Genomic DNA, 18621 nt, shown 5'->3' on the forward strand with positions numbered 1-18621 from the left:
CCCCCTGCAACAAAAAATGCTGCCGGCTTTGCTACCGCAGATCCCTGGAGAGGTAAGAGGAGATGGGGGGGTGCTGGGAGCCCGGACTCCTGGGTTCAATCCTCCATTGCCATGTGCGCCCTGTTCACTTGCTCTTCGGCTTGGGGGGGGGCTGCTCATGCTGGTCCAGGAGGTGGCACTTAAGGGTCCCCACATGTTTGTGGAGGTGGTGGCAGCTCCTGGGGGCACAGGTGTGTCAGAGCGGGTGTGCGGGGCCCTCGGGTGACTGTATGTGGGGGTCGGACAAGGGTGTGCAAGGCAATCGTAGCCAGGGCGATGGTGCATGGATGCGGTTGTGCGCAGGGCAGTGGTAGCTGGGTTTGGTTGTGCACTGGTGACGGTCCACAGAGGTGGTTGTGCACAGGGCGGTGGTAGCCAGAGGTTGGTTGCACACCGGTGATGGTGCATGGGGGTGATGATGCTCAGAGGCAGTTGTGCATGGGGCGGTGGTAGCTGGGGATGGTGGTGCACAGGGGCGATGGTGCATGGGAGCAGTTGTGCGCAGGGCGGTGGTAGCCAGGGATGGTTGTGCACTGGTGATGGTGCACGGGGGCGATGGTGCACAGAGGTAGTTGTGCATGGGGTGGTGGTAGCTGGGGATGGTGGTGCACAGGGGCGATGGTGCATGGGGGCAGTTGTGCGCAGGGCGGTGGTAGCCAGGGATGGTTGTGCACTGGTGATGGTGCACGGGGGCGATGGTGCACAGAGGTAGTTGTGCATGGGGTGGTGGTAGCTGGGGGTGGTGGTGCACAGGGGCGATGGTGCATGGGAGCAGTTGTGCGCAGGGTGGTGGTAGCCAGGGATGGTTGTGCACTGGTGATGGTGCACGGGGGCAGTGGTGCACAGAGGTAGTTGTGCATGGGGTGGTGGTAGCTGGGGATGGTGGTGCACCGGGGCGATGGTGCATGGGGGCAGTTGTGCGCAGAGCGGTGGTAGCCAGGGATGGTTGTGCACTGGTGATGGTGCACGGGGGCGATGGTGCACAGAGGTAGTTGTGCATGGGGTGGTGGTGGCTGGGGATGGTGGTGCACAGGGGCGATGGTGCATGGGGGCAGTTGTGCGCAGGGCGGTGGTAGCCAGGGATGATTGTGCACTGGTGATGGTGCACGGGGGCGATGGTGCACAGAGGTAGTTGTGCATGGGGTGGTGGTGGCTGGGGATGGTGGTGCACAGGGGCGATGGTGCATGGGGGCAGTTGTGCGCAGGGCAGCCGGGTGATGGTGATGGTGTTATGCTTACAAGAAGCACACGGGATCTTTTCAGGGAAAAGGCAACACGCCACGTTTATTGAAAATGCAACAGTTAGCCTGTGCATCCACCCACACGCACACCCACCCGTGCACACCCACCCACACGCGCGTGCGCACACGTGCACACCCACCCACACGCATGTGCGCGTGCACACACACGCACAAACACACACGTGCACACCCACCCACACGCGCGTGCGCACACGTGCACACCCACCCACACGCATGTGCGTGTGCACACACGCACAAACACACACACGTGCACACCCACCCACACAAACACACATGTGCACAAACACACGCGTGCACACACACACATGCGCCCACATGCATGCACACCCACACGCACGAACACACACGCGCGCACACGCACGAACACACACGCACGAACACACACGCGCGCACACGCATGCTCACCCACCCACACACGCGCACGCACACACGTCCTGCAGATGGTCTCAGTTCCCAGGCAGGGAGGAGCTGGGCTCTGGCCGATGCTCCGAGGCTTTGCAGGCCCGAACCCAGAGTTTTGCAATGTCCTGTGACCGTTGGTCCTTCCGGGGGGTTAATCTGGGGGGTTCCGCTGTTCTCTCCTCTCTCGCGCCATCGGGGCGCGGGGGGGGGGTTGCCTCACCTCTGGGGTCTCAGTGCTGCTGACAGACCCCGGGGGGGGGGGGTTCCTGCTGGTTCCCCGTCGTCTGGACCGTCTGGCCAGTGGTGATGCCTTTACTCCCCCCAGGGTTAGAAATGGGTAACGCCCCCTGGGCCCCCATCACACAGCCCTGGGCTCCCAGTTTGTTCCGGGGGATCCCCCCATTCCCTCTGGGGAGGGAGAAATGCCCCCCCACCATGCACACTCGCACGAGGGCAGGCACTGGGTCTGCGGCCGGGGGCAGGTGGGCGGGTCCTTCTCTTGCACTCACACTGGGAGGCTCTTTCACACCTCCTCACACTCAGCATCCCCCCGGCGCATGTAAACAGCCCCTGCTTGTGCATAGCCCCAGCTGCCCCTTGCACAATCCCTGTGCCAGAGCCCTCGCACCGTTCTGCTCCCACCCAAGCCTGTGTGCACACTTCTCTGTGCACCATCACATTGACATGAGGTGTCACAGGCCCCTCCATGCCACCTGCACACCTCTCTGCTTTCCCAGCACATGCGTGTGCACCTGCACACCCATGTCCTCCTGGCCTGGTGCACACTTATCCCCACTGCTAGCCAAGTTCCTTGCACACCCACTTCTGCACATTCGCCCTTTGCACTCCTTACACCCACTTTGCACCCCTAGTTTCCTGCACCTTAGACCCACTCACCTTGCACACTCACCCAGTCACTTCCCCGGCACCAGGTGCACATGCCTTGCACCCTCACCCATCACTTCCCTGTACATCCTGCACAATCGTGTGGCTCGCACGCCTGCACCATGACGTTCTCCCTCCACCGTGCCCCTCGTGCAGCCCCCCTCACCCCGCTCTCTGCCCCGGCAGCGACAACGAGGAGAAGCCCTTCGGCAGCAGCCAGCCCTCGCTCAACGGGGCGCTGCCGGCGCTGGGCAGCGAGGACAGCCTGGCTGACTACGGGGGCAGCGTGGACGTGCAGTTCAACGAGGACGGGTCCTTCATCGGCCAGTACAGCGGCCACACGGGCAAGGAGCCGGCCGGCAACAACAGCTCGGGGGCCACCAGCCCCACCACCGCCACGGCCACCCTGGAGTAGGGGGGACGCACCCTCCCCACGCCGGCCGAGCCCCCTGGGGAATAGGGGAGCCCCTGCCTGCCCCATGGGAATGGGGGGCTGGGGCTGCCCCCCCAGCTGGGAAATAGGGGACCCCCCTCCTGCCCCAGGGGCCATGGGGGTTCATGCACCCCCACCTCCTCCTGATCCCTGAATCCCAGGGGGGTCCCTGTTAGCTTCCCCCCTCCTGACCCCAGAACAGGAGGGGGGTAATTTAAGGGAACCCCCCCTTAGCCCCCCCAGAATGTCACCCCCTCCTCCAGGGAAGCTGGGATTTTCTCTCCACCCCCCCCCCCCGAAGCATCATTTAACTTCTGCATGTGATGGGCCAAAAAGCTTGGGGGAGGCGAGGGGTTAAGGGGGGGGCTGGGGGCTCTGTACCCAGGGTTAATATTTGCCAAAAAATAGACCCCCCCCCCCCCAAGTCTCTCCATGTTTTAATCATTCTGGGCTCAGGCTCTGCCCCACCCCTGGGCGTGAGACTGAGCAGCCGGGGGGGGGGGCTGGGAGCCCGGACTCCTGGGTTCCATCCCGGGCCCTTTCCCGGCGTTTACACCAGGTGGCTTCCTTTCAGCTGGGGGGGGTGAACATTTCCCCCTAATTCTGACCCTCCCCCTGCCCCGGGGGTGGGGCTGTTCAAACCTCACCTGCCCCTCCCTCGCCAACCCTGGGAGCCCCCACCTTCCAGAAGGTCTCCCCCTCCCCCCTCCACAAATCCACCTCTGCCACCCACCCCCTGGACTCTGTGGGGGGGGAGGTGTCACCATTTCACCCCCCCCAAAAGGGAACTGCCCCCCCCCCGCTTTTCTCACACAGCTGCCTTTGCAACACATTTCTCAAGCCAAGTGGCCTCTTGTTCGCTCTGTGCTCCCCCGGACCTCCCCTCCCCCGTCGGGGTCTCAGCTTCGCTCTGTGCCCCCCCCCGGACCCCACAACCTTTTTTGCATAAAACAGAATTTAAAACCCATTTAAAAATGCCCCTGCCCCGGCTGGGTGGAGGCCTGGCCGGGGCCGCCCCGTGTAGATAGGTGCCCCCCCGCTCGCTGGGCCGTCGTGTTAGCCGTGGCCTGGCCCTGCTCTGTGCTGTCGGGTAGTCGTGGCTTCGCGTTCCCTAGGAGGCAAGAAAAGGAAAAAAACTTTTTTAAAAACGTCCCGTCCCGAAATCCCGCCCCTGGTGCTGGCTGAGGCCGTGCGGCCCCGTGTCCCCCCCACCCCCGTGTCCCCCTCGTCGGCTGTCACTAGCGTCTCGATCGATGGCTTTTTATATCATCTGTACAGACCGAACCGCCTTCGAAACACGGCGAAATAAAACCTGAAAGCTGCGGCTGCGTGTGGTGCTGGGGGGGTTGGGGTGCATGGCCCCCGCTCCGAAGAGAAACCCAAGAGGTGGGAGCATTTCCACCCACAAAGAGAGGGGAGGAATTTTAGGTGTGTTATGGTAATACCGCCCCCCCCCCGAAGGTGGGAGGGTATAGATATTAACGTAGCAGCCCCCACCGCCCCCCAAAAAAATTGAGGGGCAGAACACTATGTGTATTACAGTAGCTCTCACCCCTCCCCGTGCCCCACCCCAAAATGGAGGAGGACTGTTATGTCTGTGACCCTTCAGTCTTGTTAATGAACCAGAGAGGGTGATTTTAGCGGTATTACGGTGGCAACCCCAAAGTGGGAGGCGCTATTATGTGTATTGCGGCACTACCCCCTCGTTGATGGGGCCTTTTACGTATATTACGGTAAAACACTACACAAAGAGACGGAAGGGGGCCGCTATACCGGGCATTACGGTAGCACTCTCTAGTGAAAAAAAACAGGAGTTCTTGTGGCACCTTAAAGACTAACAAATTTATTTTAGCTTGAGCTTTCGTGAGCTAAAGCTCACTTCTTCGGATGCATAGTGAGCATCTAGTGAGTGGGGGGAGGTTTTGGGTATTACGGTAGCAGCCCACTGCGGCGGTGATATTACGAGGGTTACGGTAGCACGCCCGGCGGGGGTTATTATTATGGGCATTACGGTAACCCCTGCGGGTGGGGAAATACAAGTATTACGGTAGCAGCCACCCAGTCTGGAGGCAGGATATTCTGTGTATTACGGTAGCGTCACAGACAATCGCACTCCCTGCGCCAAAGGAAATTGGGGGGGGGGGGGGGAGCGGACGCCTGGGTTCTCTCCTGAGCTGGGGGGGGGGCTCGGTGCCGGACGCCTGGAAGGGGGGAGCCGCTGTTGGGGGGGCAGGGAGCCGGGGGGGGGTCTTTCCCCACTAGGCGGCGCCGGGAGGCAGAGCGGGGGGGGGGGTCTTTGTTCTGCAGCTGGAAACCCCCCCGCCCCCAAGCAGAGCCCAGCCCCGGGCGAGAGGTGCCCGGATACCAGCCCCCGCCCCCCACGGGCCAGGTCTCCTGCTCCCACCTGCCAACAGTGACAGAATTTAACTCCTCCCCCGCCCCGGGGTTGGTACCGAGACCCCCCAGGGCCAAAGATGGTGCAATAAAGACACCAGCCCCCACGCCCCTCCAGGAGCCAGGGAGAGAACCCAGGAGTCCTGGCTCCCAGCCTCCCCCCTCCCCCCGCTCTAACCACCAGCCCCCACGCCCCTCCAGGAGCCAGGGAGAGAACCCAGGAGTCCTGGCTCCCAGCCTCCCCCCCCCCCCCCGCTCTAACCACCAGCCCCCACGCCCCTCCAGAGCCAGGGAGAGAACCCAGGAGTCCTGGCTCCCAGCCCCCCGCCCCGTTCTAACCACCAGCCCCCACTCCCCTGCCAGAGCCAGGGAGAAAACCCAGGCGTCCTGGCTCCCAGCCCCCCCTGTTCTAACCACCAGCCCCCACTCCCCTCCCAGAGCCGGGGAGAGAACCCAGGAGTCCTGGCTCCCAGCCCCCCCTGCTCTAACCACCAGCCCCCACTCCCCTCCAGGAGCCAGGGAGAGAACCCAGGAGTCCTGGCTCCCAGCCCCCCCTGCTCTAACCACCAGCCCCCCCTCCCCTCCCAGAGCCAGGGAGAGAACCCAGGCGTCCTAGCTCCCAGCCCCCCCTGCTCTAACCACCAGCCCCCCCTCCCCTCCCAGAGCCAGGGAGAGAACCCAGGCGTCCTGGCTCCCAGCCCCCCCTGCTCTAACCACTCCCTTCCAGAGCCAGCGGAGAACCCTGTGAGGAAGTGGGGGGTCTCTGGGTTCAGTCACTGGGTTGCACGCAGGGGGGGTGGGACTCAGTGTCCCTGGGGGTTGCTGGTTTAACGGGGGGAGGGGAGGGAAGTTGGGACCCCGGCTGATGGCCTGGAGGATGGAGACCCCAGTCACTGGTGACCTGGTGACCCAGAGGCCCAGCTCAGGAGTCGCAGCCGGTTCTGGCCAGTGGGGGACAATCAGGGGCGGCTCTAAAAATTTGGCCGCCCCAAGCAGTCATGCCCGGGAGGCGCCCGGGAGCAGCGGGAGCAGCGGACCTCCCACGGGCATGACTGCGGAGGGTCCGCTGGTCGCGCGGCTCAGCTGGACCTCCCGCAGCTGCGGGCGGGTCGCTGGTGCGGCGGCTCCGGTTGAGCTGCCGCAGGCATGACTGCGGCAGGTCCGCCGGCCCAGCCTGCCGCCCCCCCGGGAAAGGGCCGCCCCAGGCAGGTGTTTGCCCCGCTGGGCTCTGGAGCCGGCCCTGGGGACAATGGGCTGTGGGGAGAGGACCCCGGTGCCCTGACCAGCCGGCTCCAGCCAGAGGGGCCAGAGGACAGAGGAGGCGGGTCCTTCACTCGCTCCGCGTCTCCGGCGGCGTTTCCACGGCGGGTCCTTCACTCGCCCCGCGTCTCCGGCGGCGTTTCCACGGCGGGTCCTTCACTCGCCCCGCGTCTCCGGCGGCGTTTCCACGGCGGGTCCTTCACTCGCCCCGCGTCTCCGGCGGCGTTTCCACGGCGGGTCCTTCACTCGCCCCGCGTCTCCGGCGGCGTTTCCACGGCGGGTCCTTCACTCGCCCCGCGTCTCCGGCGGCGTTTCCACGGCGGGTCCTTCACTCGCCCCGCGTCTCCGGCGGCGTTTCCACGGCGGGTCCTTCACTCGCCCCGCGTCTCCGGCGGCGTTTCCACGGCGGGTCCTTCACTCGCGCACCGTCGCCGGCGGCGTTTCCAAGGCGGGTCCTTCACTCGCCCCGCGTCTCCGGCGGCGTTTCCACGGCGGGTCCTTCACTCGCCCCGCGTCTCCGGCGGCGTTTCCACGGCGGGTCCTTCACTCGCCCCGCGTCTCCGGCGGCGTTTCCACGGCGGGTCCTTCACTCGCCCCGCGTCTCCGGCGGCGTTTCCACGGCGGGTCCTTCACTCGCCCCGCGTCTCCGGCGGCGTTTCCACGGCGGGTCCTTCACTCGCCCCGCGTCTCCGGCGGCGTTTCAGCCGCGGGTCCTTCACTCGCCCCGCGTCTCCGGCGGCGTTTCCACGGCGGGTCCTTCACTCGCCCCGCGTCTCCGGCGGCGTTTCCATGGCGGGTCCTTCACTCGCCCCGCGTCTCCGGCGGCGTTTCCACGGCGGGTCCTTCACTCGCCCCGCGTCTCCGGCGGCGTTTCAGCCGCGGGTCCTTCACTCGCCCCGCGTCTCCGGCGGCGTTTCCACGGCGGGTCCTTCACTCGCCCCGCGTCTCCGGCGGCGTTTCCACGGCGGGTCCTTCACTCGCCCCGCGTCTCCGGCGGCGTTTCCACGGCGGGTCCTTCACTCGCCCCGCGTCTCCGGCGGCGTTTCAGCGGCGGGTCCTTCACTCGCCCCGCGTCTCCGGCGGCGTTTCAGCCGCGGGTCCTTCACTCGCCCCGCGTCTCCGGCGGCGTTTCAGCCGCGGGTCCTTCACTCGCCCCGCGTCTCCGGCGGCACCCAAGGACCCTCCCCGAAATGCCGCTGGAGACCCGGGGCGCCGCCGGGGGGTCGAAGTGAGAAAGGCGCCGGCGCGGGAAACGGGGCGGATGGGCCTGAAGCCGGCCTGCCCTCGGGGCTGTCGGGCAGCGGCCGCAGGGGGTCCGAGCCAGGTCTGTCCAGCCGGGTCCCGTCCGCCCGCAGAGGCACCAGGCACCAGCCGGGCCAGTGGGCACCGAGGGACCGGGAGTGTCTCCGAGCCCCCGGCTGGATTGTCCTGTGGGTCTCAGCCCTGCACTCAGCACATGGCAGAGCCGGGGGGGCAGCGGGGGGACTCCTAAGGGGTAGGGTGGGGGGAGGGGATAGATAGAGGGGCATGGGGGGGCGGGGGGAGGGATGATGGGGCTGCTGGGGTGCCAGGGGCCAGGGCTGTTTGGGGTTAGAGGGATGGGGCGGGGGGAGGGAGAGGGAGGGATGGGAGGGGGGCAGGATGGGGGGCTGGGGCTGTTTGGGGTTAGAGGGATGGGGCGGGGGGAGGGATGGGGGGGCAGGATGGGGGGCTGGGGCTGTTGGGGTTAGAGGGATGGGGCGGGGGGAGGGAGAGGGAGGGATGGGGGGGCAGGATGGGGGGCTGGGGCTGTTTGGGGTTAGAGGGATGGGGCGGGGGTGTCAAGCTGGGGGGAGGGGGGGATGAGATGGGGCGGCGGTGTTTGGGGGCGGGATGGGGAGGGGGGTGTATGACGTCGGGGCGGGCCGCGGGTCCGGGAGGGGGCTGCGGGGGGGTGGATGGGGAGGGGGCGGGGCCGGGGGCGGAGCGGAGGGGCGGGGGGTGGGTTCCAGCCGCCCCCCGCCCGCGCCAGGGACGGAGCCGCCGCCACCGCCCGACCAGCCGCGTCTTCCCCGCCGCCCCCCCGAGGCCTTCGCCCGCCCTCCCCCCGCCCCCCCGCCATGCTCCCGGGGGGGTGACCGCGCCCGCCGCCCGCTGGGGGGCCCGGGGGAGCAGAGACCCCCCGCGGCCCCACCTGTAGGATGGGAGGCGGCTGAGCCCCCCCCGCCCCTTCTTCTCCGTCCGCCCCCCCCCCCAGTTCGCCATGGGCTGTAACATGTGCCTGGCCCGGGAGCCCGAGGAGCAGTACAAGGTCATGCTGCAGGTAGGGGGCGCGGGGGGGCTGCAGGTGGGGGGGCGCGGGGGGGCTGCGGGGGCTGCAGGGCGGGGGGGCGGGGGGCTGCGGAGAGGGGGAGGCTGCAGGTGGGGGGGCGCGGGGGGGCTGCAGGGCGGGGGGGCGGGGGGCTGCGGGGGGGGGAGGCTGCAGGTAGGGGGGGGCTGCGGGGGCTGCAGGGCGGGGGGCTGCGGGGGGGGGGAGGCTGAAGGTGGGGGCGGGGCTGGGGGGCCGGGGGCAGGAAGCCGGAGATGGGGGGCGCCAGGGCTGGGGAAGGGGCTGCAGGATGGGAGGGGGAGGGGCTGGGGGATGCCGCAGGGGAGGGGGAGGGAGCAGGTACCAGTCGCAGGAAGGTTGCCTAGCAACCAACCCCCCCATCACTGCTGGGTTTTGGGTCTGGGGGAATGAATAGATGATGGGGGAGGGGCTGCAACTGCCCAGACCGGGACCCCCCCATCCAGCCCCCCTCCCCCAGCTCCATCTCAGCCCCCCACACCCATCCCCCACCTCACCCGTCCCCCATCCCCCGGCCTCATCCATTCCCCCAGCCCTGCCGGTGCCCCTCACTCCCGACCTGCAGCCCCTGCCCCCCAGCTCAGCCCCCCCCCAGCCCTGCCGGCGCCCCTCACTCCCGACCCGCAGCCCCTGCCCCCCCAGCCCTGCCGGTGCCCCTCACTCCCGACCCGCAGCCCCTGCCCCCCCCCCCCCGCCCAGGGCTGCCGGTACCAGAGCAAGTGACCAGACCAGGGCAAATATCGCCCGGCCCAGGCTGGCTGCCAGTGCTCTGGGGTCACCCTGGGGGGGGGGGCTGCCAGGCCCGTCCCCGAGGGAGCCGTGGCGCCCGCCCAGCGTCCTGCGGCAGGGAGTTCCCCAGGCCGCCCGCTGTCCCTCCGCGCGGATGGGGGGGATCCCGCCGGCTGCCTGGCCCCGGCCCCCAGCTCAGGTGTGATGGGGGGGTCGCGACCCCACATGGGGATGTCACAGCCTGCAGCCCCCCCCCCCCCAGCGTCACTCCACCAGGCCGAACCTCCCCAGCCCCTGGTGCCCCCTTTCCAGTCCCCACAGCTCGGCCTGGTGCTGGGTCAGCCGCACCCCCCTGCACTGAGCCATGCCTGGGCGCCCCTCACTCCCGACCCGCAGCCCCCGCCAGCCTGGCCCTGCCGGTGCCCCTCACTCCCGACCCGCAGCCCCCACCAGCCTGGCCCTGCCGGTGACCCTCATTCCCGACCCGCGGCCCCTGCCAGCCTGGCCCTGCCGGTGCCTCTCACTCCCGACCCGCAGCCCCCGCCAGCCTGGCCCTGCCGGTGCCCCTCACTCCTGACCCGCAGCCCCCACCAGCCTGGCCCTGCCGGTGCCCCTCACTCCCGACCCGCAGCCCCCACCAGCCTGGCCCTGCCGGTGCCCCTCACTCCCGACCCGCAGCCCCTGCCAGCCTGGCCCTGCCGGCGCCCCTCACTCCCGACCCGCAGCCCCCACCAGCCTGGCCCTGCCGGTGACCCTCACTCCCGACCCGCAGCCCCTGCCAGCCTGGCCCTGCCGGTGCCCCTCACTCCCGACCCGCAGCCCCCGCCAGCCCGGCCCTGCCGGTGCCCCTCACTCCCGACCTGCAGCCCCTCACTAGCCCAGCCCCTGTGCCAAGTTGGGGGGGTCTTTTCTGGGGGCTGAAGGGGGAATATCCCGGGGGCGTATGGTGCAGGATCAGCTTAGAATTCAAAGCCCCAACTCACTGCAGCAGGTCGGGGGAGGGGGGACAGAGAGGGATATCTGGGTGCAGTTAATTGTGGCTGCGCCTGCGGGGGCTGCGGGTCGGGAGTGAGGGGCACCAGCTGGGCTGGGGGGGCGGGGGCTGCGGGTCGGGAGTGAGGGGCACCGGCTGGGCTGGGGGTCGGGAGTGAGGGGCACCGGCTGGGCTGGGGGGGCCGGGGCTGCGGGTCGGGAGTGAGGGGCACCGGCTGGGCTGGGGGGGGCAGGGGCTGCGGGTCGGGAGTGAGGGGCACCGGCTGGGCTGGGGGGCCGGGGCTGCGGGTCGGGAGTGAGGGGCGCCGGCAGGGCTGGGGGGGGGCAGGGGCTGCGGGTCGGGAGTGAGGAGCACCGGTTGGGCTGGGGGGCGGGGGCTGCGGGTCGGGAGTGAGGGGCGCCGGCAGGGCCGGGGGGGGCAGGGGCTGCGGGTCGGGAGTGAGGGGCACCGGCTGGGCTGGGGGGAGCTGGGCTGGGGGGCAGGGGCTGCGGGTCGGGAGTGAGGGGCACCGGCAGGGCTGGGGGGGGCAGGGGCTGCGGGTCGGGAGTGAGGGGAGCCGGCAGGGCTGGGGGGGGGCAGGGGCTGCGGGTCGGGAGTGAGGGGCACCGGCTGGGCTGGGGGGAGCTGGGCTGGGGGGCAGGGGCTGCGGGTCGGGAGTGAGGGGCACCGGCAGGGCTGGGGGGGGGCAGGGGCTGCGGGTCGGGAGTGAGGGGCACCGGCAGGGCTGGGGGGGGGCAGGGGCTGCGGGTCGGGAGTGAGGGGCGCCGGCAGGGCTGGGGGGGGGCAGGGGCTGCGGGTCGGGAGTGAGGGGAGCCGGCAGGGCTGGGGGGGGGCAGGGGCTGTGGGTCGGGAGTGAGGGGCGCCGGCAGGGCTGGGGGGGGCAGGGGCTGCGGGTCGGGAGTGAGGGGTGCCGGCAGGGCTGGGGAGGGGCAGGGCTGGGGGGCAGGGGCTGCGGGTCGGGAGTGAGGGGCACCGGCTGGGCTGGGGGGGGCAGGGGCTGTGGGTCGGCAGTGAGGGGCACCGGCTGGGCTGGGGAGAGCTGGGCTGGGGGGCAGGGGCTGCGGGTCGGGAGTGAGGGGCACCGGCTGGGCTGGGGGGGGGGCAGGGGCTGCGGGTCAGGAGTGAGGGGCACCGGCTGGGCTGGGGGGAGCTGGGCTGGGGGGCAGGGGCTGCGGGTCGGGAGTGAGGGGCACCGGCTGGGCTGGGGGGCAGGGGCTGCGGGTCGGGAGTGAGGGGCGCCGGCAGGGCTGGGGGGGGGCAGGGGCTGCGGGTCGGGAGTGAGGGGCACCGGCAGGGCTGGGGGGGGGCAGGGGCTGTGGGTCGGGAGTGAGGGGCACCGGCTGGGCTGGGGGGGAAGGGGCTGCGGGTCGGGAGTGAGGGGCACCGGCTGGGCTGGGGGGAGCTGGGCTGGGGGGCAGGGGCTGCGGGTCGGGAGTGAGGGGCGCCGGCTGGGCTGGGGGGCAGGGGCTGCGGGTCGGGAGTGAGGGGCGCCGGCAGGGCTGGGGGGGGGCAGGGGCTGCGGGTCGGGAGTGAGGGGCACCGGCTGGGCCGGGGGGGCAGGGGCTGCGGGTCGGGAGTGAGGAGCACCGGTTGGGCTGGGGGGCGGGGGCTGCGGGTCGGGAGTGAGGGGCACCGGCTGGGCTGGGGGGAGCTGGGCTGGGGGGCAGGGGCTGCGGGTCGGGAGTGAGGGGCACCGGCTGGGCTGGGGGGGAAGGGGCTGCGGGTCGGGAGTGAGGGGCACCGGCTGGGCTCGGGGGGGCAGGGGCTGCGGGTCGGGAGTGAGGGGCGCCGGCTGGGCTGGGGGGGAAGGGGTTGGGGGCAGGGAGGGGGATGGTTTCCCCCCACACTCCCTGCTCCTGTATCAATCGTGCTAGTTTCCATGGGAACGGTTGCCGCGGCAGCGCGAGGCTGGGCGGGGGGGCGGGGGCGTGTGGCGGGGGGGTCTGACGCCCGCCCCCCCAGGTGAACGGGAAGCCGCTGGCCAGGCTGTCGCAGGAGCAGACGCTGGAGGCTCTTCGCTGCTCCAAGGAGCCGCTCGTCATCCAGGTGGTGAGACGCAGCCCCCGGGCGCGGGGCGGGGGGGAGGGGGCCCTGCCCGGGGACCCCGCCACCCTGGTGGACAGCGGGACGCAGACGGACATCAGCTTCGAGCACCTGCTGGCGCTGGGCCGGCGGCGCCCCCCCAGCCCCCCCGCCGGGACCCTGGAGACCTTCGGCCTCCCCGAAATGTGAGTGACCCAGCGGTGCCCCTCACTCCCGACCCGCAGCCCCACCCCCCCCGGCGCCCCTCACTCCCGACCCGCAGCCCCACCCCCCCCGGCGCCCCTCACTCCCGACCCGCAGCCCCACCCCCCCCGGCGCCCCTCACTCCCGACCCGCAGCCCCACCCCCCCCGGCGCCCCTCACTCCCGACCCGCAGCCCCACCCCCCCCGGCGCCCCTCACTCCCGACCCGCAGCCCCACCCCCCCCCGGCGCCCCTCACTCCCTACCCGCTGCCCCACCCCCCCCGGCGCCCCTCACTCCCCACCCGCAGCCCCACCCCCCCCGGCGCCCCTCACTCCCGACCCGCCGCCCCCCCCCCGCCTGGCCGGCGCCCCGCACTCCCGACCCGCAGCCCCCCCCCCCGGCCTGTGCCCCTCCCTCCCGACCCGCAGCCCCCCCCCCCGCCTGGCCGGCGCCCCTCACTCCCGACCCGCAGCCCCACCCCCCCCGGCGCCCCTCACTCCCGACCCGCAGCCCCCCCCCCGGCGCCCCTCACTCCCGACCCGCAGCCCCTGCCCGACCCGGCGCCCCTCACTCCCGACCCACAGCCCCCCCCCCGGCGCCCCTCACTCCCGACCCGCAGCCCCACCCCACCCGGCGCCCCTCACTCCCGACCCGCAGCCCCCACCCCCCCCGGCGCCCCTCACTCCCGACCCGCAGCCCCACCCCCCCCCGGCGCCCCTCACTCCCGACCCGCAGCCCCCCCCCCGGCGCCCCTCACTCCCGCCCCGCAGCCCCCCCCCCGGCGCCCCTCACGCCCGACCCGCAGCCGCACCCCCCCCGGCGCCCCTCACTCCCGACCCGCAGCCCCTGCCCGACCCGGCGCCCCTCACTCCCGACCCGCAGCCCAACCCCCGGCGCCCCTCACTCCCTACCCGCAGCCCCACCCCCCCCGGCGCCCCTCACTCCCGAGCCGCAGCCCCCCCCCCGGCGCCCCTCACTCCCGACCCGCAGCCCCCCCCCCCGGCGCCCCTCACTCCCGACCCGCAGCCCCTGCCCGACCCGGCGCCCCTCACTCCCGACCCGCTGCCCCCCCCGCGGCGCCCCTCACTCCCGACCCGCAGCCCCTGCCCGACCCGGCGCCCCTCACTCCCGACCCGCAGCCCCCCCCCCGGCGCCCCTCACTCCCGACCCGCAGCCCCTGCCCCCCCAGCCCTGCCGGCGCCCCTCACTCCCGACCCGCAGCCCCCCCCCCCGGCACCCTTCACTCTATCCCGCAGCCCCTGCCAGCCCAGCCCTGCCGGTGCCCCTCACTCCCGACCCGCAGCCCCTGCCCCCCCCCAGCCCTGCCGGTGCCCCTCACTCCCGACCCGCAGCCCCTGCGCCCCCAGCCCTGCCGGTGCCCCTCACTCCCGACCCGCAGCCCCTGCCCCCCCCAGCCCCCATGTCACGGAGTGTGGGGGAGTCAGGGCTCCGCACCCCCCCGGGCCCCCGGGCCCAGCCAGCCAGTCACACGGGGGGGGTTACTACAGCAGAGCGGGGGGGGCAGCCAGGACCCCTCAATCGAGTCCTTCGGGGGGGGGGCAGGGAGCTTAGACCCCAGCTTGGGGTTCCCTGGCTGCACCCCCCAGCCCACGACTGAAATCAAAACCCTCCCCCAGCCGCTCCCCCCCCGCCCCCCCTCCCTGTGTTCAGCCTCCCGGCAGAAGGTGTCACCCCCCCCCAGAGAGCTTCCTTCCCCTCCCCTGTGTAACCCCCCCCGCCCCCCCCGGCTCCCCCTAATCTCTGTTCCCTTCCCCCGCAGCCCCCCCTTCGGGCATGAATACTACGATCCTGTGGAGTTCATGGGAGGGGGCCCCCCAGAGACAGAGCGGGCAGAGGAGCTGGAGTATGAGGTGAGTGGGGGGGGGGGGCTGGGAGCCCGGACTCCTGGGTTCTCTCCCCAGCGCTGGGAGGGGAGTGGGGGCTGGTGGTTAGAGCAGGGGGGGCTGGGAGCCCGGACTCCTGGGTTCTCTCCCCGGCCCTGGGAGGGCGGCGGGGGCTGGTGGTTGGGGGGGGGGGGACTGGGGGTTCCATTTGGGATCTGACCCCCCCGTGCCCCCCAGGAGGTGGAATTGTACAAATCGAGCCACCGGGACAAGCTGGGGCTGACGGTTTGTTACCGGACGGACGACGAGGACGACGTGGGAATCTATGTCGGAGAGGTGGGGGGGCCGTGGGGGGAGGGTGTGTCACGGGGGGGGGCCCCCGACTCAGCCGGGACACGTAGGTACGGAGACCGGGACCCCTCAGCCGGGTCCATCCTGGGGGTGGGGAGCCCGGGCCTGAGCCCCCCCAGCCCCTCCCCCGGCCCCTCCTCCAGCCAGCTCCACCCCGACCCCCCCGGCCCCTCCCCCAGCCCCCCCGGCCCCTCCTCCAGCCAGCTCCACCCCGGCCCCTCCCCCAGCCCCCCGGCCCCTCCTCCAGCCAGCTCCACCCCGACCCCCCCGGCCCCTCCCCCAGCCCCCCCGGCCCCTCCTCCAGCCAGCTCCACCCTGACCCCCCCGGCCCCTCCTCCAGCCTGGCTCCGGTGTCCCGGGCAGGTGTCACCTGGCCCAGCCCCCTCCCGGCCCCTCAAGTGAAGCCCCCCGAGATCCCCCCCACTCCCCCGCAACGTGCCCAGGTCAATCCTCCCCTCTGCCTGCTGCGGCCCAGGGGGTGATGGGGGGGCCATGGCGGCGAGGAGCTGGGGTGGGGGGGCCGTGGGTGCGGGGGGGGGTGACATTGGAGGGCTGAGGGCTCGGGGGAGCAGGTCAGGGCCTGGGGCCATGGGGGGGTCCTGGTCCCATCCCCCCTTCTCCCCCCAGGTGAATCCCAACAGCATCGCTGCCAAGGACGGGCGCATCCGAGAGGGCGACCGCATCGTCCAGGTGAGGGGGGCTGGGGGCACGGAGGGCTCGGGGGGATGGGGGGGCGAGGGGGGAGGGGGCACAGAGGGCTCGGGGGGCAGGGGGACGGGGGCTGACTCAGCCCCTGGCCCCCCCAGATTAACGGGGTGCAGGTCCAGGACCGCGAGGAAGCTGTCGCCATCCTGACCCAGGAGCAACAAACGAACATCTCGCTGCTGCTGGCCAGGCCTGAGACCGAGGTGACAGACGCCCCGATGGGGCGGGGCTGGGGGGCAGTTTGGGGGCTGGCTGGGGGGAACGGGGGGGTTGGGGTGAGGTGGAAGTTGGGAGGATGTGGGGGCAGGGGGATATTTGGGGGCACAGGGTGGGTTGGGGTCTGACCCTGCCCCAGTGGGGGGATTGGGGGGCTCCCCTGGGCTGGGGCTGCCTGAGACAGATGCGGGGGGGCTATGACTGGTGGGGGGCTGCAGCTTCACCCCCTGCTCCCCCCACATCGCCCCATCCGCCCCCAGCTCTCCAGGCGCTGGAAGGACAGCGACCGCGAGGATTTCCTGGATGCCTTCGGCTCCGACCACGAGGGCGAAATGAGACCCCGAGCGACCCCCGGGCAGCAGGTGAGGGGGCGCCATGGGGCGGGGGGCTGGGCAGGGAGCACCAGGGGGCGGGGGGCTGGGGGGCTGGGCAGGGGGGCTCTCCCCTGGCAGCAAGGCCGGGTGCCCCTCGGAGGGTGGGGGGGCTGGCCAGGGGGCACCGTGGGGAAGGGGGCTTGGCAGGGGAGCCGGGGGGGGCCGGCCAGGGGGAGCCGTGGGGCAGGGAACCAGGGGGCTGGCCAGGGGCCGCCATGGGGCAGGGGGCTGGCCAGGGGGCGCCGTGGGGCAGGGAACCAGGGGGCCGGCCAGGGGGAGCCGTGCTGCCAGGTTGGGTCTGAATTAAAGTCAGCTTCACCCCGATCTCCAAATCTCCCCCCACCTCTGCCCCCCCAGCCTGCCGTGGCCCCCGAGCCGCCCAGCGCCGGGCCCCCGCTCCCCCCGCTGACCCACAGCCAGGAGCTGGACAGTGGGGTGGGCCGGACGGACGAGAGCACCCGGAACGAGGAGAGCTCGGAGCACGACCTGCTCGGGGACGAGCCCCCCAGCTCGGCCGGCACCCCAGCCCCCCAGCGCCGCCCGGCCCCACTGCCGGCCCGGGACTTCCCCTTCGGCCTGGACTCGCGGGCGCTGGCGGGCGGCGAGGGGCCGGGGCTGACGGACGCGGAGTACGAGCGCTACCAGGAGCTGCTGGAGCTGCGGGGGCACCTGGCCAGCGGGCCCGGCCCCGGCGGGCTGCCCCCCGGCGCGCTGCCCCCCGGCCTGGACCTCAACCGCAACCGCGTGGCCCTGCTGGAGGAGGAGCTGCGGCACCTGCAGTTCAAATGCCGCAACATCCTGCGGGCGCAGAAGATGCAGCGGCTGCGGGAGCGCTGCCTGCAGGCCTGGCTGCTGGAGGAGGAGGGGGGGCCGGCGCCGGCGGGCGAGGGGCCCCCCCCGGCCCCGCTGGCCGACATCACCGAGGTGCCCGAGCGCTCGGAGAAGGACAGCACCAGCGCCTACAACACGGGCGAGAGCTGCCGGAGCACCCCGCTGCTGCAGAGCCCCGGCCCCGGCCCGCGGGCCGAGCCCCCCCCCAAGCCGGGCCGGCTGCGGCGCCCCCGCGAGGAGTGGAAGGGGCGGGCGCGGGGCGAGGGCGCCCGCCGCCCGGGCCGCGACCGGCTGCTCAAGGCGCGGGCGCTGAAGATCCGGGAGGAGCGCAGCGGCATGACCACGGACGACGACGCCGTCAGCGAGATGAAGATGGGCCGCTACTGGAGCAGGGAGGAGCGGAAGCAGCAGCTGCTGCGGGCCCGCGAGCAGCGCCGGCGCCGCGAGCTCATGCTGCAGAGCCGGCTGGACTGGCAGCGCGAGGGCCCGGGGGCCCCCGACCAGCTCAGCATCCTGGCGCTCAGCCACCGCAAGAGCCTCAAGAAACGCAGCCGCCGCATCCTGGACAATTGGATGACGATCCAGGAGATGCTGGCGCACGGCGCCCGCTCGGCCGACGGGCACCGGCTCTACAACCCGCTGCTGTCCGTCACCACCGTCTGAGCCCGCCCCCGCCCCGCCCCGCCCCCGCCGGGACTCGGGGCGCCCCCGCCCCCAGCCAGAACTCGGGGCTCCCCCCGCTGCGTGATAACCCTGGAGACTTGGTTTCTCCCGTGTGCCAGGATTTCGGGGTGACCTGCCCCCCGACAGGCCAGGATGGGGCATGATCCCGCCTCCCCCACATCGCCACCATCAGAGGACACACAGGCTGCATGGAGACCGTGGGGGCCCCCCCACTTTGCCAGCACTGGGCCCCCCCCCCCAACAGCAGGAACGAGGGGGACCCTGGCGTCGCTCCTGGAGACGCCTGGCTGCAGAGGGGACCCGGCTGCTGAGACAATGGGGAAATTTGGGGGCTCCCCCAATGCTGCTCCAGCCCCCCCACAGGGACCCCCAGGAGCGGAACCGGGGCCATGAAGCACAAAGACACTGAGTCAGGCTGGGGGGGGAGGACAAAGGGCCCCCCCCAGATGCTCTCCCCCCTGGGGTGGTTTTTATGTCGTGTCTGTGATTCGTGTCTGGTCAGTTTGTCTGTCTGAGTCTGGCAGGGGAGACACCTGCCCCCCTCCTCCCCCAGCCCCCCATTTCCCCCTGAACCCCCAAACCCCAGATCCCACCGCCCCCAGCCCCCACTTCCCCCTGAACCCCCAAACCCCACATCCCACCGCCCCCAGCCCCCACTTCCCCCT

The 18621-nt window shown here is 71.8% G+C and overlaps 1 protein-coding gene and 1 long non-coding RNA gene across 2 annotated transcripts; both read left to right on the forward strand.

Moving 5' to 3' along the window:
* The first annotated feature begins 10 nt into the window (after positions 1 to 10).
* Positions 11 to 4163, forward strand: LOC123357508. Its single transcript, XR_006575566.1, has 2 exons — positions 11 to 52; positions 2775 to 4163. It is a non-coding gene; the product is annotated as an uncharacterized LOC123357508 (long non-coding RNA).
* Positions 4164 to 8916: 4753 nt separating this feature from the next.
* Positions 8917 to 18545, forward strand: PDZD4 (PDZ domain containing 4). The gene is made up of 8 exons (XM_045000700.1): positions 8917 to 8977; positions 12687 to 12952; positions 14732 to 14822; positions 15033 to 15131; positions 15774 to 15836; positions 15953 to 16054; positions 16328 to 16429; positions 16799 to 18545. The coding sequence occupies exons 1-8, from the start codon at positions 8918 to 8920 to the stop codon at positions 17933 to 17935; spliced, it is 1920 nt and encodes a 639-aa protein (XP_044856635.1). The 5' UTR covers position 8917; the 3' UTR covers positions 17936 to 18545.
* Positions 18546 to 18621: the final 76 nt, after the last annotated feature.

This window comes from Mauremys mutica, unplaced genomic scaffold, assembly GCF_020497125.1.
Source record: "Mauremys mutica isolate MM-2020 ecotype Southern unplaced genomic scaffold, ASM2049712v1 000710F_np12_obj, whole genome shotgun sequence".
NCBI classification, from domain to species: domain Eukaryota; kingdom Metazoa; phylum Chordata; order Testudines; family Geoemydidae; genus Mauremys; species Mauremys mutica.

What these genes read in the sequence shown, in the direction of transcription:
- PDZD4 (XM_045000700.1), top strand. Translation starts at nt 8,918, where the DNA reads ATGGGCTGTAACATGTGCCTGGCCCGGGAGCCCGAGGAGCAGTACAAG. An exon ending in CAGAGGAGCTGGAGTATGAG is followed by an intron (nt 14,823 to 15,032) that starts GTGAGTGGGGGG and finishes CGTGCCCCCCAG; the next exon opens with GAGGTGGAATTGTACAAATC. An exon ending in TGGCCAGGCCTGAGACCGAG is followed by an intron (nt 16,055 to 16,327) that starts GTGACAGACGCC and finishes ATCCGCCCCCAG; the next exon opens with CTCTCCAGGCGCTGGAAGGA.